Here is a 23,009-nt window from a genome sequence, read left to right on the forward strand (position 1 = left end):
TGGACTGTGGGACATAAAGTGATACTTATGAGGAATGTGCCTCTTAGCTCAAGTAGATACAAGAGACTAAACGGGCAGCTTCTGTCCGGAGGTGAGATGGGAAGGCAGAGAGGGTTAGGAGCTGGTTGAATGGACATGGGGAGTCAGGGGTGGAAAGGAGGAGTGTGCCGTCACAGTATGGGGAGAGCAATATAACAATGTATGTATAAACTTTTGTATGGGAAAAAATAAAAGTATTTCTGATGGCCTTCCTAGGGGTGTTCAGAATCCTGGTGGAAAAATCAGAGTTCTCTTGGAAGTAATCCAGGCAATCTGGGGGAGATACTGTTCATTATTTATCGATGACCAAATATGGGTAATCCCATTAGCTGTTGTGATCCTAGGACCTGATCTTAAAGATCCATTCAGGGTTCAAACGGAGCTTGAGACCTGGAAGCATTTGTTCATCTCCAGAGTTCCCCTCCTCCAAGTACTACTTGCTGGGCAATGAGTGGAGCCAATTCTGTAAACGATGAACTAGGTACTGGTGTGTTCATAAGCTGAATCACTACAATGAAGGTTTTGACACTGCTTTCTTCTTTCCTTCCCTCTGTCATGTTCCTGCGTTCCCAATTCTCCACCGCCTCAGTTGCAAACATTCTGTGGCGAGAGGAAGGTACCCAGCTTAATTGTTCTTTGTCGTGCTTGTGATCACACGTGTTTGTGGTTCATAAGGGCCATTCTTCCAGGAGCCTCCCTCAGCTTGTCCAGATGCCAAGCAATACCCATAAGGGGGGCCCACTGTGCCACATCACCTCTGGATGGGGAGGGGAGGTCAGTGCCAGACTCAATGACACACACATTGAATCAGATCTTAAATCTAGTGGTGTCTCAAATGGCACATTTAAAAATGGAAAGTTTCCATTTAAAGCTGCTTGTAGCTTCCAGCTAAAGTAGACCATTTGGCAGAGATTCCCAGCCAGATCTGGGCCTTAAACATTTTTTCAAACAAAACCAAAAAAACTCACTGCTGTTGAGTCGGTTCCGACTCATAGCAACCTCATAGAATTTCCGAGGCTGTAAATCTCTACAGAAGCAGACTGCCACGTCTTTCTCCAGTGGAGCCACTGGTGGTTTTGAACCACTGTCCTTTCGGTTAGCAGTCGATTGCTTTAACCATTTCACCACCTGATATGGATGTTAGGTTTAGTGCTTTGCTTATTTTGCACTCTTAAAAAACAAAAGAAGTTGCAGATCCACTTCAGAGGAGCTGTACCTTAAGGGTACTTTGAGGAAATGCTGAAGAAAAAAGCTACCATGATACCTGTAAAATTCCATTTTGAACTGTATAGATTTTAAAGTATATATTTTAATGATCAAACCATCTTTAGTTATGAGGTTGAATGATAATTGCCATTTTTGCAAGTCAAAAATTGTCTAATATTGACAATTTCATATGGTTCCACCTATAGTTTGGACAGACAGTGCACATGTGTGGGAGCCAGTTACAGAGCCTGAGTCCCTGCTGGGGGCGCATGTGCACGTTTGGCCCCTTTCCTCATCTGGGACCCCGCGACCAGAGAAGCCAAACCACCTTAAAGTCACTTGTTCTCCAGTTTAGGGGGCAAAGTGGGAGTATGAGAAGCAGAATACGCTATGCAATCTTAGGGTTCATTCAAAATCTCCCTCTTTAAAAACCAGTATATTTCCTGTCTGATTTTTCTCAAGAACTTTGTGTAGTGTTACCTACAGCCTAGCACATGTATGCAAACACATAATCGGAACAATCTCCTGAGTGTCAGGCACAAAAGCTGAAACAGTCAGGGAGCGAACCAAGGCAGAGGCCAGAAAGTGAGGAACTGCTGCCCGTGGGCTTTAGGGATCCTGGGACAAACAAATTGGAGCAACAGTTGCTGATCGCAGACCCTCACTCATGCGTGGTGCTGCCTGAACCTAGCACCTAGACCACTAGGCACGTGGAGAGCTTTTGCTCTGTGTCTTTCAGAGGTTTTGTTTTTCAAAGGTGAGGTTACTGCAAACGGGCTACAGTTTCAAAAGTGGAGAATTGCAAGGAATGCAGGGAGGCCCTGTGTTGTATGGAGCAGCCTCAGAGGCCCAAAAGCTCACTTAGCCCGACAGCTGCCTTGGGGGCTGGCTGGCACTGCACTAACGTTGGACAGTTGGGCAGTGAACCAATTCCACAAGCATGCTGAGAAAACTAGTGGAGGCTTATACCCTTTGCTGCTGAAACTAGAGGCCCAGAGACAGAGCAGCTCGGGTCTCAGAGCGCTCGCAAATCTCAGTAGGAGAAACGAGATGATAAGGGTAGACAAAAGCAAAGAAAGCTTCTCCTGGCCCTTAGCAGAAGCTAAACTCAGGCAGAACCTTCCAGGGGGCCTCCTACGAACTCAATTATTTGTTGCGCCTCAAGTTCCAGTGCCAACTGTAAGCAAGGCACTGTGCTCAGCCTGAAATGTAGCGCCAGCTACCAATCCCAATCTTAAATTGGCTCTTCCAGCTATCGATTTCCCAGGAAGCCAGGGAAGCGGTTCCTGGGATCTGTGGTTTACAGGGACTTTGACCCCCTCTGGCCCCTAGGTTTGACTGAAAGAAGTTTGCCAGATGAGAGTATGGAAGAGAAGGTCCTGCTGTGGGTGAGATAGATGGGGTCAGGCATGCAGACATCCTCTGCTCCAAACCCCCAGATGCTGTGGGAACAGAGAGGAGGCACTGCGGGCGGCCAGCTTCACCAGGCTGCCAGCTTCACCAGGCTGCCCAGCACACTGGCACTCCCGTGGGGCTCACAGTCCTCCCTGTCGTTACCACTTCCGAGAGGCTGACCTCAAGCAGGAGTCACCTGCCCGGAGCCCCTCTCAGCACAAACACTGGAGCAGTAGGACTGTATCATAGGCGAGGACCTCAAGCCATGCCAGAGGCCACACTCACTGATGCCTCCCTGTTGCCAAGGGCCCAAGGCCCAGAAAACTGCCTGCAGAGCCACTGGGAGGAAGTGCAACTGTGATACCTGTTTGCTGGTTTACTGTTTTCTAACTCACTAAAAACTTACCCAGATAGGCAATTAAACCAGTGCACCGGTTTTCTCAGCATGCTAGCAAAGAGGGAGTACATTGTATATTTACTTTTTCTTAAAACTTATGGAACTCTTTTAAATATTCTAGCTTTAAAATAGAGGGAGGGAGGAAGAAAAGAAGGGAGGCAGAGAGGAAAGGAGAAAGTGGAGAATGAGAACTCTAGCCCTTAGTTATCTTTGTGCCATGTTTACCTTTTATGGAGAGACAGAGTGAGGGGACAGAGCCCAGGAGGCAAGGGCTTGGGATCCAACCCCAGCTCTAGCACAAAAGCAGGTGGCCTCAGCCAAGCCCCTTCCTCTCCTCAGACCTCAGTTTGTCTTTAAAATAAGGAGGCTGAACTAGCTGGCCCCCAAGGCCCCTCCTCTGACAGTCTGAGGTGGATCTTCTCCCTAGATAGCCACAGCCCTCAGCCTGGATGGGGACAGGCAGATGGGCATGACTAGGGCGTGACCTCCACCTGCCTGGCACAGGGCTGGGGCAGAGAATGGGGCAGGACTGAAGTGTGAGCAAGCTGTGAAGAAGGAGGGGTTAGCCAGCCCAGACTGGCCAGGACTGAGATTGGACAAAAGAGTATCAGCCACAGGATTCTTTTTAAAAAAACAGTTGCTGTTGAGTCAATCGTGACTTTCAATGACCCCATGTCTGTAAGAGTAGAAATATGTTCCATAGGGTTTTCAATGGCTGATTTTTCGGAAGTAGATGCCAGGACTTTCTTCTGAGGCACCTCTGGGTGGACTCGAACCTCAACCTTTCTTTTAGCAGCCGAGCACATTACCTATTTGCACCACCCAGGAACTCTCAAGCATTCTTAGGACCCCATGTTGCAGGGAATGACGATGTACACAGTTGTATTCTAAAAATCAAATAAAAGCCTGCTTTTCTGAAGTCTTCTGATCCATTCTGATTGGATTGCTTACAGCCAACAATCAAGGGAGGCTTTCCTTTCAGAACAGGAAAGGTCAAACATGTATCAAAGCCAAACATATGGCCAGCTTTCATTTGGAAACTTGTGTTGGGGGCCAGCCCTAGAGGACGCAGGACAGATGTGCATGTTAGGGAGGCCAGCCTCCACACTGCAGAGTCTGTAGTGTGCTTTATTGATTCATAACCCTCAATGGCGCTTTCTCCTCAGGCCCCACACACACCACCAAGCCAGGGTGTTTGTAAGCTAGCTGCTCATTACCTCAGTCTGCCTTGACCAGGAAGCTTCATCTTGTGCCTGCACCAGTTGCATCCAAATGCTGGGTTTGTGTGTGCTCCATGTTGCATGTGACCTTGCATGTGGCCAGCTGCTGGGGGGCCTAACCAAGGTTGTGTTTGCTCCTTCCAGGCCTCAGTGTGGGAAACATGTTCTACGTCTTCTCTGACGATGGCATTACTGTCATCCACCCTGTGGACTGTGAGATCCAGAGGCATCTCAAACCCAGTGAGAAGATTTTCATGAGCTATGTAAGTTTCTGTGTCTGTGGCATCTTCTACATCACACATAGACAAAATCCTAAAAGTTAACCTTTAACCATGTATGCCAGTATATTTCTTAAATTCTATTTGCTGTATTTGGTGTGGTTCCAAATTTGTTCCAAGTCTAAGGCTGAGAGTTTAAGTTCTCATTCCTTCATCAAGCAGACACATTCATGTACTGACCCCTAGGTGAGGCTCAGGGGTACAGATAGGTTCCTGGTCTCCAGAAGTTCACAATCAAATGATAGAGATAGCAGTGTGAACAGACAGCTACCAAACAGTGCTATTACAAGGATGTGCAAGGTGCACTGGCAGAACTGAGGAGGGAGGCCTCTCCTGACGTGGGGAAACGACGTCAAAGAAGGCTTCTATGGGAGGTACTGCCTGAGCTCAGTTCGGAAGCACAAGTAGGAATTGGTGACATGAGATGGAGAACAGAGGCATAAATGGCCCAACATATTCAGGGAACCACAAATATTTCTGTATGACTGGAGGGAAAAATGGGTGTGGGTATGGGCCTAAGGTTAGGCCAGAAAAGTAGGCAAGGGTCAAAGCACATAAAGATGTGCTAAATGAGGAGTTCTAATGTATGTCAAGCCAAGGATGGCCATGATCTGATGGCTTTAGAATGCACACAGCACTCGGGGAGGGTAATGATTAAAGGGTGGACTACAAGCAGAGAAGTGGGTGAAGAGCCTGTTGCAATCATCCAGGCAACAGAGGGTCGTGACCAGGTTAAACCGGTGGTAGGGGGACTGGAAAGAATTAGGTAGATTGTAGAGCTATTTTAAAGGTAGGACCAGCAGGAAGGATGAGGATGACCCAGTGGCTTACTAGAAGAATAGTGCCCTTCACACGGGAGGAAGAGGAGCCAACTGTGGGGACTGCAGTTCATTCATCCAACACTCTACTAGGCCTATGTCACATGTCAGGCCCTGGGCTAGGTGCTGTCTCCCAGGAACAGGACAGACAGGCTTGCTGTTGAGCAGGTGAGGCTGGCCTGGGATGGGCTGAGGTGAGGTGCCCATGGGACGCATGCACAGAAACAGCTACCGGCAGTGGGGAAATGGCACTGGTGAGCTAGAGAGGCCTGGGCACTCCAACAAGCAAACGAAGTGGCAAGGAGGCTTAGAGAACATGCAGTCAGAGACCCCAAGGAAGGCCAGGTTTGCAAAAGCAAGGACTAGTCAGCCAGATAGTATAGGAGTAGAGCTTGGAGGTCCTCAGTGGCCCTCAGGGAGCTAGGGGAGAGAGTGTGAAAATGTGTGAATGCCCAGAGTGTCAGAAGTGCAATGAACAAAATATGAGGCCAGGTAGAAAGTGATAACATAACATACACAGGCAGGAGAGATGATTGCTGGTGGAGGACCCAGGAAAGCCCTCCCAGCCCTAAGATCCAGCTGCCAGGAGGATTTCCCTGGGCTGTGCTCCCTACCCCACATCAGACCTCTGTCCCTCTGGCTTTTATCCCACTCTGCCTGTGGTGGTGGTTTCTTGTCTGAGGGTCTTACCTCCTCTACTAAACCCTAAGCTCCTTGAGGTAGAAGTATGGCATTGAATCGAACATGTCATCTAAAATTCCCTACATGTCCTCCTCCTGAGGAGTCACCCCCTGGATATGTACATTCTGTCTTCAACATAGTGAGCAGTGATGGGCTTGGAGCTGGTGGAGGAGATAGTTAGGCCAGGGCAAGTTCCTAAAGCAAGCTTGTTGCATTGCTGTTCTGGCTGCTGGCCATTTCTCAGGCTGTTGCATTTCTCACTTTTGTAGCTTGGAAACAGCTGTTTTCCAAGCTATTTCATTTGAATTAATTATTTTTTAAAAGTGCTACCTCGGATAAATTTTACCTCCACATAATAGCCGTGAAGCCATTTCAGTCCTAGTTAACTACCAGCAGTTAGGTTTAAATAATTGCAGTCAATCACATATGGGCACTAATTTTCTCATGTATTGGCAATAACCTCACCTGTGCCTTGGGAGAGATCTCTCCAAACCTAACCAGGACTCCATTTTCCTGGATAAGAAGTTAGATCAAGACACAGTGAGAGAGATTCTGAAGACACTGAAGGCAACACAGGGACATGGTGAGCTGTGGAACAAAGCCCATGTCTTAGGCTGGGTTCTCTAGAGAAGCAAAACCAGTAAAGTGTATAAATATATATAGACAGAGAGATTATATCAAGGAAACAGCGCACGTGATCATAGAAGCTAGAGCATCCCAAGTCCGTGGATCAGGGCAGAGGCCTCTCCCAAGTCACACAGCTGCCGAAGCTGGCTACCCAAGATCAGCAGGTCAGAGAGCAGGGCTCCTGTTCACAGGCTGTGCAGATCAACGAATCCCTGGTTCGGCAGATAAGCTGACAGCTCAAATCCCAAGAACGGGAGATGAGACGACAGGAAGCAGCCGCAGGATCCAGAGAGAGAAAAAGCCAGAATGTCTGCTTATATACAGATGCAGGCCACACCCCCAAGGAGACTCCCTTTCATCTGATTGGCTACTCACAGTATATTCAATCATGGGAGTGATTACATTAAAACAGAGAATCATGGCCCAGCCAAGTTGACACACAATCTTAACCATCACACCCCAGTATTTGTTTCTCATCTAGAAAATGCCCAAACACCTCACAGGAGTGTCACAATGGGACAACAGCCCCCTTTCTAACCTTCTCTCAGGCCTCTCTGCTATACTAGAAGCCCACTTTGTCCAGCAGAAAGAGCATAATGTAACACAAAAGTGAAAAAAGTTGGTGCTATAGGAGGGCTTGTCTGCCATGTTCTGTGGAGCCAAAGGATGCTAAGAGGGGAAAGAAAGAGACAGAGGAGGGTCATGGGAAAGGGAGCCAGAGATGTTGCCAGTAGAGAGGGGGAGTGGGATAAAGAAGATATATGGCAGCCTATCTCCTTTACAGGAAGAAATCTGTCCTCAAGCAGAAGGTGCCACCCAGCCATGCCAGTGGACATCCGCAGTCAATGTCAGGAACCGGTACATCTATGTAGCCCAGCCAGCACTCAGCAGAGTCCTTGTGGTTGACGTTCAAGCACAGAAAGTCCTACAGGTACATCTCTTTAAGGGAGTTGAATGAGACTTCAATTCCAGTCACATTCTTCTTTGCCTCTGCACATTCCCCAGGTCCTATGGGAAGTGGTCAGATGGGCGGTTGGGGGGAGAAAAGAAGATTCATGTGCAGTTATTCATTAAGTATTTATTGCCTACTATGTGCCAAGCACTGTTCTAGGTGGTTGAAAAACAGCTGTGGATGAGCAATGAATTCCCTGTGGTCTTGGAACATATATTCTATCTGGGGAGACAGACCATAAATCAGAATTTTAGGGAACAGTAAATGGTAAGGGCTGTGTAGGGGCAAAAAAAGGTTAAATGTGACAGAGGAACTGGAAGACTAATTTAAATTGGCCCTGTCTCTGGAGGTGAATAGAATCTGAGATCTAAATGCCAAGTGGGATTGAGACTCTGGGAACACAGGGAAGGCCAGTGTGGCTGCAGGATAGTGAACGAGGGGAAGAGTGGGATGCCACTAAGTCAGGAGTAAACAAGGGCCAGCTCATATAGGGCCTTGGAAGCCAATTAGGACTTAAAATCCAAAGTGAGATAGAAAGCCATAGAAGAGTTTTAATTGGGGGAGTGACCTGATCTCACTTACATTTCTAACAAGTCGATGTGGCTGCTGTGTTAAGAAGAAACTGAAAGATAAAGCAAGGAGGTGGTCATTGAAGTAGTTCAGGCAAGAGATGATGTCAGCAGTGGAGATGGTTAGAAGTGATCAGGTTCTCGATATATTTTAAACATGGAGCCCTAAAGATTTTCTGAGGGGGTGAATGTAAGGCTTGGAAGAAAGAGGAATCAAGGATAACTCCAAGTTTTGTTTTGTTTTTTAACTTAAGCAACTGTAGAATGGTGATCCCACTTACTACATGTGGTAAGCTGAATAATGGCCCCTAAAATGTCTGTGTCCTAATTCCCAGAACCTGTGAATGTTACCTTATATAATAGAAGAGACTTTGGAGGTGTGATTAAATTAAGGATCTTGAAATGAGATTATCCTGGATTATCTGGGTAGGCCCTAAATGAAGTCACAAGTGTCCTTATAAAAGGGAGATAGAGGGGAATTTAACAACACAAAAGAAGGCAATATGACCACTGGCAGAAGCTGGCTTTGAAGACAGAGGAAGGGGCCAGTGAGCCAGGAATGCAAGGAATACAGCTCTAGAGGCTGGAAAAGGCAAGGAAACAGATTTTCCCCTAGAGCCTCTAGAGGAAGCAAGACCCTGCCAACACGCTGGTTTCAGCCCAGTGAAATTGATTTCAGAATTATGGCCTCTAGAACTGTGAAAGAATAAATCTATCTTGTTTTAAGCCACAAAGTCTGGGTAATTTGTTACACAGGCGATAGGAAACCAATATGTAATGATAGGAGGGACTTTGTGTGAGGCAAGGCATGAAGCAGTTGGGGGGAAATTAAGGATTCAGTTAAGTTTGAGACGCTATTAGGTATATAAGTAGAGATGTCAAGAAAGCAGGTAAATAGACCGGCCTGGAGTCAAAGGAGCGGTCTAGGCTGGAGATGTCAGTTTGGGAGTCATCACTATATGGACGGTATTAAAGCCAGAGAAATGGATGGAGTCACCGAGGGTAATCTATAGATAAAGAAGAGATCAAAGTTGGAGGCCTGGAGTACTCCAACATTTAAAGATCAGGAAGGAGTCAACGAAGGAGACTAATTAAGAAGTTGCCTAGAAGGTGGAAAGAAAATCAGGAGTGGGTGATATTCCAGAAGCCAAGAGAAGAGAGTGTTTCAAATGATCAATGGTGTCAAATGCTGCGGAGAGCACTTGTATGTTGTGAAGTCTGAGAACTGACCATTGGATCTGGTACCACAGAAGTCATGAATGACCTTGGTAGGAACAGGTACGATGATAATGGTAGAATGAAGGCCTGTTAGAGTGGATTCAAGTTAGAATGGGAGGTGAGGAAATGGAGATGGTGAATATAGGCAACCATTTTAAGGGATTTCACCGTGAAAGTAGACATGTGAAGCAGAAGCTGGAGGGGAGTGCCAAGAGAATTTTTTTTAGAATAAGTCGCATTACAGCATTTTGTATGCTAATGAGAATAACTGTGCCCCACTTCTTCCCTTTCTCTCTTGCCTCATCAAAATGGGCAGAAGCCAATGGAATCCAAGCACCTAAATGAAGATGCTAGCCTTAGACAAAAGCATGGACATTCTTTCATAACAGGAGGAAGTGGAAAGTATTCAGGCACAGATGCAAATAAGTGATAAAACGGTGGTAGTTAGATGACGTTCTCTTCTAGTTTCTTTTATTTTTTCAGTGAAATAATAAGGAAAAATCATCACCAAGCCTGGAGGTTTGAGGAGAGAGGTGAAAGTTGACTGTGAGGTTGAATTAACAGGGAAATATGATAGGACTACTAGGCAATAATTGAGGGCCCACTTAAGTATTGTGGACGTAAATTTAAGCCAGTCTGCAGGGTTGTCTCTTTTTCTCCAGCTGCCCACATGCAGGCTCATTGTGGGAAGAAAATTGGTTATAACCAGGGTTGTGGTTTCTCCTGACAGATATGACAGGCAATTTTCTAGTTATCTTTTTGTTATTGATTTTCCTAGCCAGACAACATACTCTGAATGATTTCAGTCCTTTGAAATTTATTGAGACTTGCTTTGTGACCCAGATTATAATCAATTTCAGATAAACTTTAAAAGAATGTGTATTCTGACATTGTTAGGTATGGTATTTTATGTATGTCAGGTTGGTTCATTGTCTTGTACAGATATTCTATATCCTTAGTAATTTTTTGTCTGCTTAGTCTATCAGCTACTGGGGGATGTGTTAAAATCTCCCACTACGATTGTAGATTTATCTATTTCTCCTTTAAATTGTTACATTTTGCTTTATATACAGAAGCTATGTTGTCAATACAGATTTAGAATTGTAATGTCTTCCTAGGGGAAAGTCTTCTTTATTACTACAAAATATCCTTCTTATCTGTAGTGAAGCATCTTGCCTAAAAAGTCTATTTATTTAGTGTAATATTAGTATAGCTAATTAAGATTTCTTTTGATTAGTGTTTGCATGGTATAATTTTTCCATTCTTTTACTTTCAACTTTCTGTGTCCTTTTATTTAAGGTGGACTTTTGTAAAGCCACATGTAGTTGTGTTTTGGGCTTTTGATTTTTATCTAATTTAATAATCTTAGTCTTTTACTTAGAGTATTTTACCCATTTATATTTAATGCAATTAAATATATAACCAAAAAAAAAAACCCATTGCCATCAAGTTGATTCCAACTCATAGCAATCCTATAGGACAGAGTAGAACTGCCCCATAGAGTTTCCAAGGAGCAGCTGGTGGATTTGAACTGCTGACCTTTTGGCTGACAGCCAAGCTCTTAACTACTGCTCCACCAGGACTCCAATTAATTATATAGCTGAGTTATATCTACTATTATACTATTTTTTAATTTGACCTACCGTTCATGTTGCTTTTTTCTCCTTTTTGCTTTCTTTTAGTCAAATGAATTCTTTTATTTTGTTGTTGTTACCATAAAGATTATGACGTGCATCCTTGCCTCAATACAGTCTCATACAAGTTATTACTTCACTCCTCCAATAATGCTAGAACCTTAGAACACTTTAACTCCGTTAACGCACCACCACCTTTTGCTTTATCATTGTAATGAATTTTAACTTTGCTTTATTGTTGTAATGTAACCCAAGACGTGACTATTATTATTTTGTACAAGTAATAGTCATTTATATTCACCCATGTATTTACCCTTTCCATAGCTTGTTATCCTTTCTGCAGTTCCATATTTCTGTCTGGAATCATTTCATTCTGATTAAAGAAGTTTCTTTAAGAATGCTTCCAGCGCAGGTCTACTGGTAACAGATTCTCACAGTTTTTGTTTGTTTGAAAATGTCTTTATTTTTGAAGGCTATTTTGACTGTGTATAGAATTCTAGATTGATAATTATTTTCTTTCAGCATTTTAAGATGTCATTTCATTATCTTCTGACTTCAATTTTTTTTGTTGTTGATAAGTCAACTGTCAGTCTTATTGTTGCTCTTTTGAAGGTTATGTATCCCGCCACCTGACTTTCTGCTACTTTTAAGATTTTTTTTGGCGGGGGGAGGGGTTAGTGGTTTTACTATGATGTGCCAGGATGTAGTGTTCTCTGTATTTATATCATGATTTGAGGTTTGTAGAGATTCTAGAATGTATAGATAATGTCTCTCATGAGATTAGAAAATTCTCAGCCACTATTTCTTCAAATATTCTGCTGCCTTGTTCTGTCTTTCAGGAACTCCATTTAAAAATGTTAGACCTTTCCATTGTGCTCCCCATGTCTTTTTCACTTTTCCTACTGCCTATCTTTTTTTGTCTCTTTGTGTTTCAATTTGAATATTATGTATCAGTCTGTCTTTCAGTTCACTAATCGCATCTTCTCCTGTCTAATATGTGTTTTAAAAACCTGTTTATTGAGTTCTTAGTTTCAGATAGTGTGTATTTCACTTTTAGAATTTCTACTTAATTTCCTTTTTTGTACATAGATTATCTTTTCTACTAACTCCAATATATGGATTACTGTGGGTCTGTTTCTATTGTCTTTTTAATCTTGTTTTCATTCATATAGTTCTGTCTCAACAATCCTAGTAATTTCTTCTTGAATGCCAAACATTGTATATAAAAATATTATAGATATTCCAGGTGGCTATTATTCATCAAAGAGGATTCACCTTTTCTCTGCTAGGCAGAAAGAGTAGAAAACGAATACTTCAATCAGGGACCAAATTGAATCAAAGCTGCGCTGAAGTTTTTTTTAACACTTAGTCTGCCTCTGTTTCACTCCTAGTCCTAGTGTGTAGCCCTCCAGGGCTTTTAACTGAGATCAGAGCCCAGTGTGTTTACCAGGACCTTTCCCTGCCATAACTTTGCTTCTTAGCAAGGAAACTCTGTTCTGAGTTCAAAAAATTTTTGGTTTAGCTCTTAAGTCTCCTGCCCCACATCACCTATCACGGAAATCCCTGATAAATTTCTTCCCTCTTAGAATCATAGTCTTTATTGGTCTGCCACAAACTATTCATCCTAACCAGAAGCTGAAAGTATATGATATTTAAAGGCAGGGGACTGGATAGGGTCATCTTGAGGGCAAGTACAATACTAAAAAGGCCAAGGACTAAGCCCTGGGACACATCATAATTTAAAATTTGAGTAGAGGTGAGAAGACAGCAAAGGAGATGAAAATTCTTTCTTTGTGCCTAAAGCTCCTGAGAGGCAAAGTGAAATGAGGGCAGAAAAGTAATCAATCATTTTGACAAAATGGGGTTCAAGAACAAAGAGATGTGAACACAATGGGAGAAGGGGTTAAGCATAAGGGAGAATGGCTCTAGTCTGAACTTTAGGGAAGTTTTGCTGTGAAGAGGACAGAAATAGGGTAGCTGGTGGAAAATGTGTAGTCAAGAAGGGTTTTGTTTTATTTTTTTTAAAAAGCGTGCAAGAAGCTAGAGATGGTGTTATTGGTGAGTTGCGACACTTTGGATAGAGGAAGACAGTGTCAGGTGCTAAATAAAACTTTTGGTAAATGAAGGGGAGTGGCTAGGAAGCTGACAGATGATAGGAACAAGGAGGAGTAGCTGTAGGCATGAACAAAAAGCCAGGAGTGTGTGAAGTATAGAAAAATATAAACGGCCTCTACTTGAGAGAGCTTCAGGGGACAGGAGGTTTTAATTAGAGCAAGAAAGTAAAGGAACACTTCAGAGATGGTGATGACTGGAGAAGGAACATATTTCAGCAGCGGTGGGCAAAATCAACAGTTCAACTTTGTATATTGTAGGTTGAAGTCATCAATAGAGGAATGCATTTGAGTCATCACAGTATAGTGGATTATCGAAGCCATGGTATTGGATGAGCTCACCCAGGGAGAGGATGTAGAAAAAGAGAAGGTCAGAGATGAGGATCTGGGACATGCTAATTTTTAGAAGTCAGGGAGGTGGGCGGCCAAGTGAAGAAAATGTTTCCAGAGGGGACTAGTCAACCAAAAATGTTTCCAGAAAGGAATAGTCAACCATGGGGAGTCCTGCTGAAATGTCAAGGAAGAGGAGGATTCAAAAGTGATCTCTGAATTTAGCATGAAGGTCTATGATGATGACAAAAAGTTAATGGGAATGAGTTAAGAAGTAGATATAGGGACTTCATAGACAGTTCTTCAGAGAAGTTTTGCCCAATGTGGGGAAGAGAAACGGGACAGAGAGGGTATAGTTTCCCCCCCCCCCACCCCACCCCCCAGCAGAAAGGCTAGAATATGTTTGGTTAAAATTGAAATTTCTGAAATTATATTGACAAGGTCTAAGTTATGGTGGCTGAGACATAGTAGAGGAAAGACAATTGAAACTGAGAAGTTAGGGCTTTGGGTGGATCACGCACATGAATGTGAAGGCAACAAAAATGTTGACCAGGTGAGTGGTAGAGAAGACGGTAAGCCATTTGTCAAAGTCTTCAGTGAACAAAGGGGAGTAGCCAGGAAACTGGCTGATGATAAGAAAAACAGGGTCAGAGTCTAGTGGTATGAGCACTTTTCGTTGTTGTTGTTTGTTTTTTTGTTGTGATATACATATTTTCCGATTTGTCTCTTGATGTTGTCTTTGATCCATTGGTTGTTTATTAGAGTTTTAATTTCCATATTTTTGTGTGTTTTCCAACTTTCCTTTTGTAATTATGGTCACTCCTGTGGTCAGAGAATATACTTTGTATGATTTCAACCTTTTCAACTTGCTTTGTGTCCTAACATATGGTCTATCCTGGAGATTGATCCATGCCTACTGGAAAAGAGTCTGTATTGTGCTGTTGTTGGGTGGAGTGTTCTATATATGTCTGTTAGGTTTATAGTGTTGTTCAGGTCCCCTGTTTCCTTATTGATCTTTCTAGATGTTCTGTCCATTATTGAAAGTGGTATATTGAAGGCTCCAACTATTACTGTAGAGCTATCTATTTCAGAGAGCAGAGTTTTGGAACTTATAAAAATACATTGTAAGAAGTAGAAGAAAAACAGCCTTCATTTGACAGAAGAAGTTATATCCTCGGAGGATAGCAGTTTCAGTTACAGCAGTAAAATAGTTTGCCTGATGCTATAGCCTGAGTCCCAAAAGCCCCAGGTGAAGGATATGCAAGATAGAGGCTGCTCAGAGTAGAACATAAGAGAAGGGTGATAATGGATGATCTCAGAATCCGTCTGAGATGGCCCAAGGGGAGGAGTCAACTCAACAGAATCCAGGACACATAGGAGCCTGGGGAAGGACACTGAGGGATCACGGGGCCCAAAAAGGCTTTCAGGAGAAGTAAAGGGGTTGTCTAGGCTTTTCTAAGTTGGTCTGGGTCCTCTTTAAGTAAAACCTGCAAGAAAAGAAGTTTTTAAAAGGGAGAACAATATTGACAACCAACTTTATGCCTCTAAGGATAAGCACAGAGGGGAAAGCTTCTGCCCTGGGTCCCCAAACGGGATCATTGCCCAGCTGCCAGGGCTGGCTTTCCACTCACCCAGAAGCGATGTCTGTACACACAAAGCCCTGACCTTACCACTGTGTCGGCTTCCACAACAATGATGACCAACTTGTCACTATTTTTTTTCAAGTCCATAGGTGTGGACCCTCTGCCGGCTAAGCTGTCCTATGACAAGTCACATGACCAAGTGTGGGTCCTGAGCTGGGGGGACATGCGCAAGTCCCAACCAACCCTCCAGGTATGTTGAGCACATGGAGGCTGATACCCACCATATGGGAAAGGGCTCTCCCTATCTAATAAGTGTCTCCTGCTTCCTAAGGTGGCTAATCACATTTTCCTAAATAGGTCCATGAAGGCTGGAGAAGAGAGTAGGAAACAGCCTCAGGCCAACACCCCCCTTGCAGTCAATTAACAGGGTATCTTAACCCCCAACCAAACCACCCTCCCTTGTTGCCGTTGAGTCCATTCTGACTGATAGCGACCCTATAGGATAGAGTAGAACTGCCCCATAGGGTTTCCGAGGAACATTGGTGGATCCGCATCCGCACTGCCGATCTTCTGGTTAGCAGCCAAGTTCTTTACCTACTGCACCACCAGGGCTCCATATTAACCCCAGCCTGCTGTTAAAGGCAGTAATACTGATGGATAGGATTCAGATGTCATGACAACCAAAACATGGCTCCCAGCCCCCACCCAACTCAGCCCCAAGATACCTGCCTCTCCTGAGCCCTTAGCTCCTGCAGCCAAACAGCAAGTGAGGTAGGTCCAAGCAGGGAGAAGGGTGATAAGGCTTTCTTTACCTTGGGCTTGGCAGGCATTTGGAATAGTCTGAAAGCTAGTAGTAAATGCTGGCCAATAAAGGAGGACAAGAAGCACCAGCAGCAATTATATCCATAACTGAAAGCACATTTTACTAAGTGCTTAGAATGTCCTAGGCACAGAAGAGATAATAAAAAATAAGTCTATGGCCCAACCCAGGCAGTGTGGCTCTGGAGCCCATGCATTTAACCACTGCACTGACAGGCCAGAGATCCTGTGGGATTCCTCCCTACACCTCCCGGGGAAGGTCAATACTGAATCTACGTTGAGAGTGCCTGGCCCAGACTTTCTCATCCAGGTTCCATGACAGGAGTAAGCCATACAAAAAGTGATATGAATGCCTGTTCTCTCAATTCTCCCAAGAATGATGCATAGAACCATTCTAGATGCACAGAAGAGAAGTTCATTTCTTACATACAATAGATACCTAGAACATTAAGGTCTGATACCCTCTCACAGCCCTAATTGAGAAGTCCTGCCCCCTGTTCTTGAAGCTGGTAGGAGCCAGGAAGACCAAGGTCTAGAGAAGCTCCTGAGGAAGACCAAGGTCTAGAGAAGCTGTTAGGGGAACTGACTACCTCTTGCACTGCGGGACCAGGGAGCAGACACTACTTCACCTCCTATAAACTGAGATTATTGTCACTCAAGTGGCACCACCAACCAGTCCTAGGCCCCAGTGAGCTGACAAAAAAAATTGATAATAACCTATCTGTGGGCCCAAGAGCCAGAATGGAGATCACTCAGAACAGAGCATAAACTCAGAAATACAGCTGCTAGAGGAGACTAAAGTAAAGATAAGAAAGCATATAAGGAAATTCAGAAGAGGGGAGGAGAGATGACAAAAAGAGTTCTCTAGAACTAAGAAATAAAATTATTTCCCAATTTAAAACTTTAGTAGGTGAGTTGAAAGATACATGATTTGTACTGAGAACCAAAATAATGGCCTAAGAGATAAAGAGAATAAAAATCTCAAATCACGAAGCAAAAATATGAAGAGATTGAAACCTAAAGTGAGAACCACAGATGTTTAGAAAGAGAAAAGATAACAAATGGGATAGAGTCAAGCATTGAATCAGTCTGGAATAAAATTTCCCTGAGTTGATTTTCCTGAGTTGAAGAAACTTAAGTGTGTAGATTGAAAGAGATCTACAAGTTCTAGGCTGGACTAATGAAAAATGACACATCTCTGCCTTTCTCAGTAAAATTCTGGAACTTCAAGGATAAAGAGAAATCTTTCAAGTTTCAAGGCAGAAAGAATAAATGACCTATACAATCAGATTAGCTCCAAACTGCCCACCTGTGTAAGTAAAACACATGGAATGACATCTACAGACTACTGAGATGAAACTCAAGATCCTATTCCCTGCCAAGGTATCATTTACCTGTCAGAACAAAAGAAAGATATGAGGGTATGCAAGAATTCAGAGAGCATGCCCTCTGAGACAAGATACCAGACAAATATCAGATGAACCAGATCAGAGACATCAAGATGGGACAAAGATTAAGAAGAAGCAGTGGTAAGTGATGAACCTAGACAGGAAGATCTAAAATTAAAATTCAAATGGATGAGGAGAGACTATCTTGAAATGTATAGTAAGTGCTAGATAAGGACATTTGAAATAGGAGAGACACACAAAAAATGAAATTGTAATACTAGGTGTTAACTAAAGTTGTAACACAATGTTTCAGTAAAAGTTAGTGCAGAGAGTGGAGAAAGAAAAAGGAAGTGAAAATATTCAAAAATCTTATTATTGGGGATAAGAGAATATTGTTTGAAACTAATAGTTGAGAAGTAACTATCTCATTATTCCAAATGTGGCAAACTCGATCCTCCTATTAAAAGCACAGAGAGTCAGGTTGAGTTTAAAAAAAGAAAAGACTAGATGTGCTTGCTTACAAGAAACACACAAAGTGGATTTAAAGAGATGGGAATAGTGATGACAGGTGAACAAAAACATATGCAGGAGTGGTGGTTTTAATATCAGACAAAGTGGAATTTAAGTTTAAAAGCATTAAACAGTACAAGGAGAGACATTATGTGATCCCAGTATATATCAAAACAATATAACAACTAAATACATACAATAAAAGTGATTAAAATATAAGGGGAACTTGATTTAAAATGCACCTGAAGTTTACATTCCAAAGAGATAAAAATAATGATATAAGGGAATGGAATAATATGAACAAGGAACTTGATTTAATAAATATATAGAAAGCCTTTTATCATTCAAGTAGAATTTTTTCATATGTCCACACAGTATGAGCAGAAATGTCTCACTAATCACAAAGAAAACTGTAACAAATTTTGTAAAAGTCAATGTTATAGGCTGTATTACCTGATAATCAATAATAATTAAAAGTGACCTAACAAGAAAACACTCCTAGATAGCTGCTGGATCAAAAGGGAAATTACAAACTGACTCAGAAGCAATGAAAGAGACAACTTCATATCAAAACCAGTGGGACACAGAGAAAGCTGTACGGAAGGAAGATTTGTGCCTTAAAAATCTGCAAAGGAAGCACTTTCAGAAATTAGAAAAAGAACATAGTGACTGGTAAGACAGAATTAATAAAAATTGAAATTAATGAAACAGAAAACAATTTAGAAGAGAACAAATAGAGGAACAAATCCTTTGTGAGCCTGATAAAGGAAAAAAAGAGAGAAGAAAATAGACAAAATGAGAAAGGCAGTATTACCACAGACACAGGAGAGATGAGAAGAGTTGTAAAATACTACTACATTGCAACTCTGTGGCAACAAATTTTAAAACTTAGCGGAAATGGATAGCAAAATGTATCTAAGAAGCCTAAGTGCCTTTCAAGGGATGAATGGATCTGGAGGACATAATAATGATAAGTGAAACAAGTCAATCACATAAGGACAAGTATTGTATGATCTCATGTTTATAAGAAGACAAGAATAGATATATATACAAAGACCAATGTTCACTGGTGACTACCAGGGATGGGGGGTGGGGAGGAGGGAGATTCATTCTCTAGATTGTAGATACTTGTTATTTTTGGTAATGGGAAAAGTCGCAAAGAATGTGAGTGTAATGAGCACAGCTTGACCAAAGTAAACAATGCCACTAAGAAGTACACAAAAGGATGTTTGTGCTAAAGAATATGACATATATAATTTAGCAACAACACCAACAATAACGAAAAACTGAGTGTATGGTCACATATGTAGATGTATAGGCATATATGTGTACGGGTAGGTACAGGTGAGTAGATACATGTGCACAGATAGACGTATCTATGTGTACGTGTACATACAAATATGTGTGTGTGCACACATATACTCATAGAGGACACAGAGATACTTCTCAGACATAATCAAATACCTTACAAGAATGGTTTTCTGGGTTTGAAGGCTTAAGTCCTTAGTCTCATGGGACAACTCATCAATTGGCACCACGAAGTTAACGTTCTGCATCCTAGTGAGGTGAATAGCTTGTGGGGTCTTAAAAGTTTGCGAGAAGCCATCTAAAATACAACTATTGGTCTCTATACTTATAAAGAACAAAAGATAGAGAAGGAAACCAAAGTCTCAGAGAAGAAACTAGTCTACAGGACTAATAGCCTACAGAGGCCACAACCTCATCTACCCTGAGACCAGAAGAACTAGATGGTGCCTGGCTACCACGACCGACTGTTCTGATCAGGGCCACAATAGATGGACCTGGATAGAATGTCAGAAAAACATGGAATAGAACTCAAATTCGTAAAAAGTCCAGATTTACTGAACCAGTTGAGACTGGAGGACTGCCTGAGATTATCACCCTGAGATACTCTTTAAACCTTAAACCAAAACTATGCCGTGAGGTCACCTTTTAGCAAAATGAAGGATATGTATCAGTGATGGTGGTGCTCCCTTAAAAAACCATCTATATGAGACCAAAAGGTCAACAATTAACTCTAAAGCAAAGATGAGAAGACAAGGGGGGGTAGGGAAACTAGAGTACTGGAAATGGAACAACCAGAACACAATGAGAATGTTGACACATTGTGAAGAAAAATGTAACTAATGTCACTGAACAACTTGTGTAGCAATTTTTCAAATGGGAACCTAATTTGCTGCGTAAACTTTTACAGAAAACAAAGTATTTTCTTTAATGTAGCTAAGAAACAAGAAACTTGAAATCAATTAATTTCCACAGAAAAGATTTTTTAAAGATCAAGGATCTATTATCAGAAAATGCACAGCTGAGTTTTATCACACCTTTAAAATACAATTTTAATATTGTTTGAACTATTCCAGGCCATAGGAAAAAAAAGATATAGCCCACTAGTTTGTTTAAAATTGTCATTCTAAAAACGAAAGACTAATCTCACTTATGAATACAGAAGCAAAATTCTAAACATAATATTAGAAATAGAGTCCAGCAAGGTATCTAAATTGCTCAAGCAAGGTTTGTTCCTGGGATGCAATGGTGGTTCACGCTCAGGAAATCCATCAACATTATTCATAACACCAACAAATTAAAAGCAAAAAAAAAGCCTAGAATGCTGAAAAGGCATTTAATTAAATACAGCAGACATTCTTAATAAAAAGCCAAAAAATAGGAATAGAAGGAAATTCCTCAAGAGTAATGAAAACTGTTTCCCAAACACCAACAGCAAATCTTTGCCTAAATGACAAAACACTAAAAGCATTTTAATATCAGAAATTAGACCACGATGCCCACCATCACCATAATTAGAAAGACCAGGAAAGGCACTAAGACAAGGAAATGAAATCATTTGAATAAACATTGGAAAAACAGGATAAAACAGCCTTCATTACTGTTGGCTAGCATAAAGGAAATAAGTAATGGCAAAACTTGCTCCCAGAAAGGTCAGCTCACACAGCCTTTGTGGTGAGCAATTTGGAAATACATACCGAACGCCTAAAAAAAAAAAAAAATGGCTATTCAATCAGCAACTTGACTTCTAAGAATTTATCCAAAGGCCCTAATCATGGATGTGGGCAAAGATTTAGCTACAACATTGTGTTACTGCGTTTTTAATGCTTGCAAAATGTTACAAATAATATCCTAATGTTGTTTCTAAATGTCCAACAATACCAAACCAGTTGCCAAGTTAATTCCTACTCACACAGAGTCCCTGGGTGGTGCAAACGGTTGACATTCAGCTGCTAACCAAAAGGTGGGAGGCATCCCAGAAGAAAGGCCTTGTAATCTACTTCTGAAAAATCAGCGTTGAAAACCCCATGGATCTCACACATGAGGTCGCCAAACAATAAGGGATTGGTTAAACAGATTTTCACCTAACTATATGAAGATGTTTCTATAAATGAGGCTCCTTCCACCAAGGTCCTCCCCCAGCAACCAGTTTTTTAACCTTTGACTTCTCAAATTCTACCCGGCACTCTCTTGCCCACTTACCTCCTCCCAGCCTGTCCCACTGGATACCTTGTTCCCCAGCCCTCTCTGCTCCAAGTGTCACTTCTCAGCTGGTTTCCTCTGCCCCCTGAGGGAGATGCCTTCCTGACCCCACCTGGCAGTGACTGGCATTTCCTGATCCAAGCCTATAGCGCCAGCAAATGTGAGGGACTCAACAATGATCTTTGGGGCACTTGCATGCCCAGCCACCTGCTAGGACACAAGGACCTCATGACTAGTTGGAGAAATGAGGCTGACGTGCTCACATCAGTTCAATAGCCCATGGTACTGTGCTTTGGTGAAGGAACCTCTGAGTACAGGGTGTCAAAGTGGTGGAGCGTGAATGACACTGACCAGTGACAGCCTGTAATTTTCCATCTTATTATAAGCTAAAATGACAGGCCTGATGTCAAGCAATGACTGCATGGCTTCTTGGAATTCTCTGGCATTTTCCCCCAGGGCTTTCTAAGATCCAGTTTCCTAATGCTGATATTTTCTCAATGCCCAGTTTCATGAGTTCCTCCATGGCTGTCCCTAGGAATGGACTTGCAATGGAAGTGTCGTTTGGCCATTTTTAAAAAACCACAGGAAAATAACATAATGAAACTTTAGAACTTGGGAGCTGAAACATCACAGCCACCTCATTCCAATCCAGCATTCTGCCTGCTGACCCCCAGAGGAAAACATGATCGGAAAGTGACTCAAACCTCAAGCCTGCCCGAGGAGGCGGGCCAGGTGCTGTTTTGGCAGGAAAGTAAACACCAGAAGGCAATCTATCATTAAAAGGCAAAAAGCTTCCAGACCCCCAAGCCTTGTGAGTCACAAACCACCAGCATCATCACCAGGGACTGCCCCGTCCTACAGTCCAGTCTCAGGCTGCAGATCCCTGGACCCTACCTTCTGCACGTACCGCCACAGCTCAGCACCAGGGATCTGGACGAGTGCCTCACCTCCCTGTCCAGGTATCTCGTATCTGCCTCCTCTTCCACCCAGAAGTCTGGGCTTGTCCCTTGGGCCAAAAATGCCCTTAAGTTGGCCAAGCCCCTACCCCTGGCTGCACGTCTGCCACCTGTCTGGGGCAGTGGCCTAGAACGTGAAGGCTGATGAGCACAGGTGGAAGGCAAGGGAACAGGCCCACCTGTGCCAGGGCACAGGCGTCAGTCCCTGACGGTAAGAGGCCCACCTGCCCACAGAGGCATTATGGCCAGATCTCCAGGCCACACTGATCCTGTCTAACCTCAAATGCCACCAGGCTCTGTTCTAAGCTGCCAGGGTGCCCTTCCCCTGGCACAGACCCAGGAGGGACAAACACCAGGGAATGGCTCCAGTCACCATCTGTCCAGTCCACAGGGAGAAGAGGTTCCCTCCAGGAAAAGAGACGCAGCCCTGCTCTGTCATTACCAATTTGTACAAGCACAGGGCCTAATTCTTTATTCTCACAGCAAGTCCCCTTTGTGAAATCGGACCCTCTCCCCAACATTCTATTTGCAAGACATCTAAATGGCATGTCCAGCATTTCTGAATGCTTCCCTGAAGGATTCCTGCTTTCTCTACTACTGTGCATTATGGAGTCACCACTCTCAGAGAACGCCTCTGTGAGCAGCAAACGGCAGGGTCTGCCAACAAATTGGCCCAGGCACCTGGCATCCAAAAAAAATAGATTCCCAGTAAACAACCCCGTTTAACATTTTCGGTCTTGAAAAGCTCTCTCCCTCTTTTCTTTGAGTGGA

The 23,009-nt window shown here is 42.9% G+C and overlaps 1 protein-coding gene across 1 annotated transcript in view; it reads left to right on the forward strand.

Annotated features, from left to right (window-relative positions):
* Window positions 1-23,009, forward strand: part of FSTL4 (follistatin like 4) — a 482,307-nt gene that overhangs the window by 455,396 nt on the left and 3,902 nt on the right. The window contains 4 exon segments of the mRNA XM_004384723.1: window positions 629-655; window positions 4,402-4,520; window positions 7,446-7,592; window positions 15,201-15,308. Coding sequence (XP_004384780.1) covers window positions 629-655; window positions 4,402-4,520; window positions 7,446-7,592; window positions 15,201-15,308 — 401 coding nt within the window.

Source organism: Trichechus manatus, unplaced genomic scaffold (genome assembly GCF_000243295.1).
Source record: "Trichechus manatus latirostris isolate Lorelei unplaced genomic scaffold, TriManLat1.0 scaffold00127, whole genome shotgun sequence".
Classification (NCBI taxonomy): domain Eukaryota; kingdom Metazoa; phylum Chordata; class Mammalia; order Sirenia; family Trichechidae; genus Trichechus; species Trichechus manatus.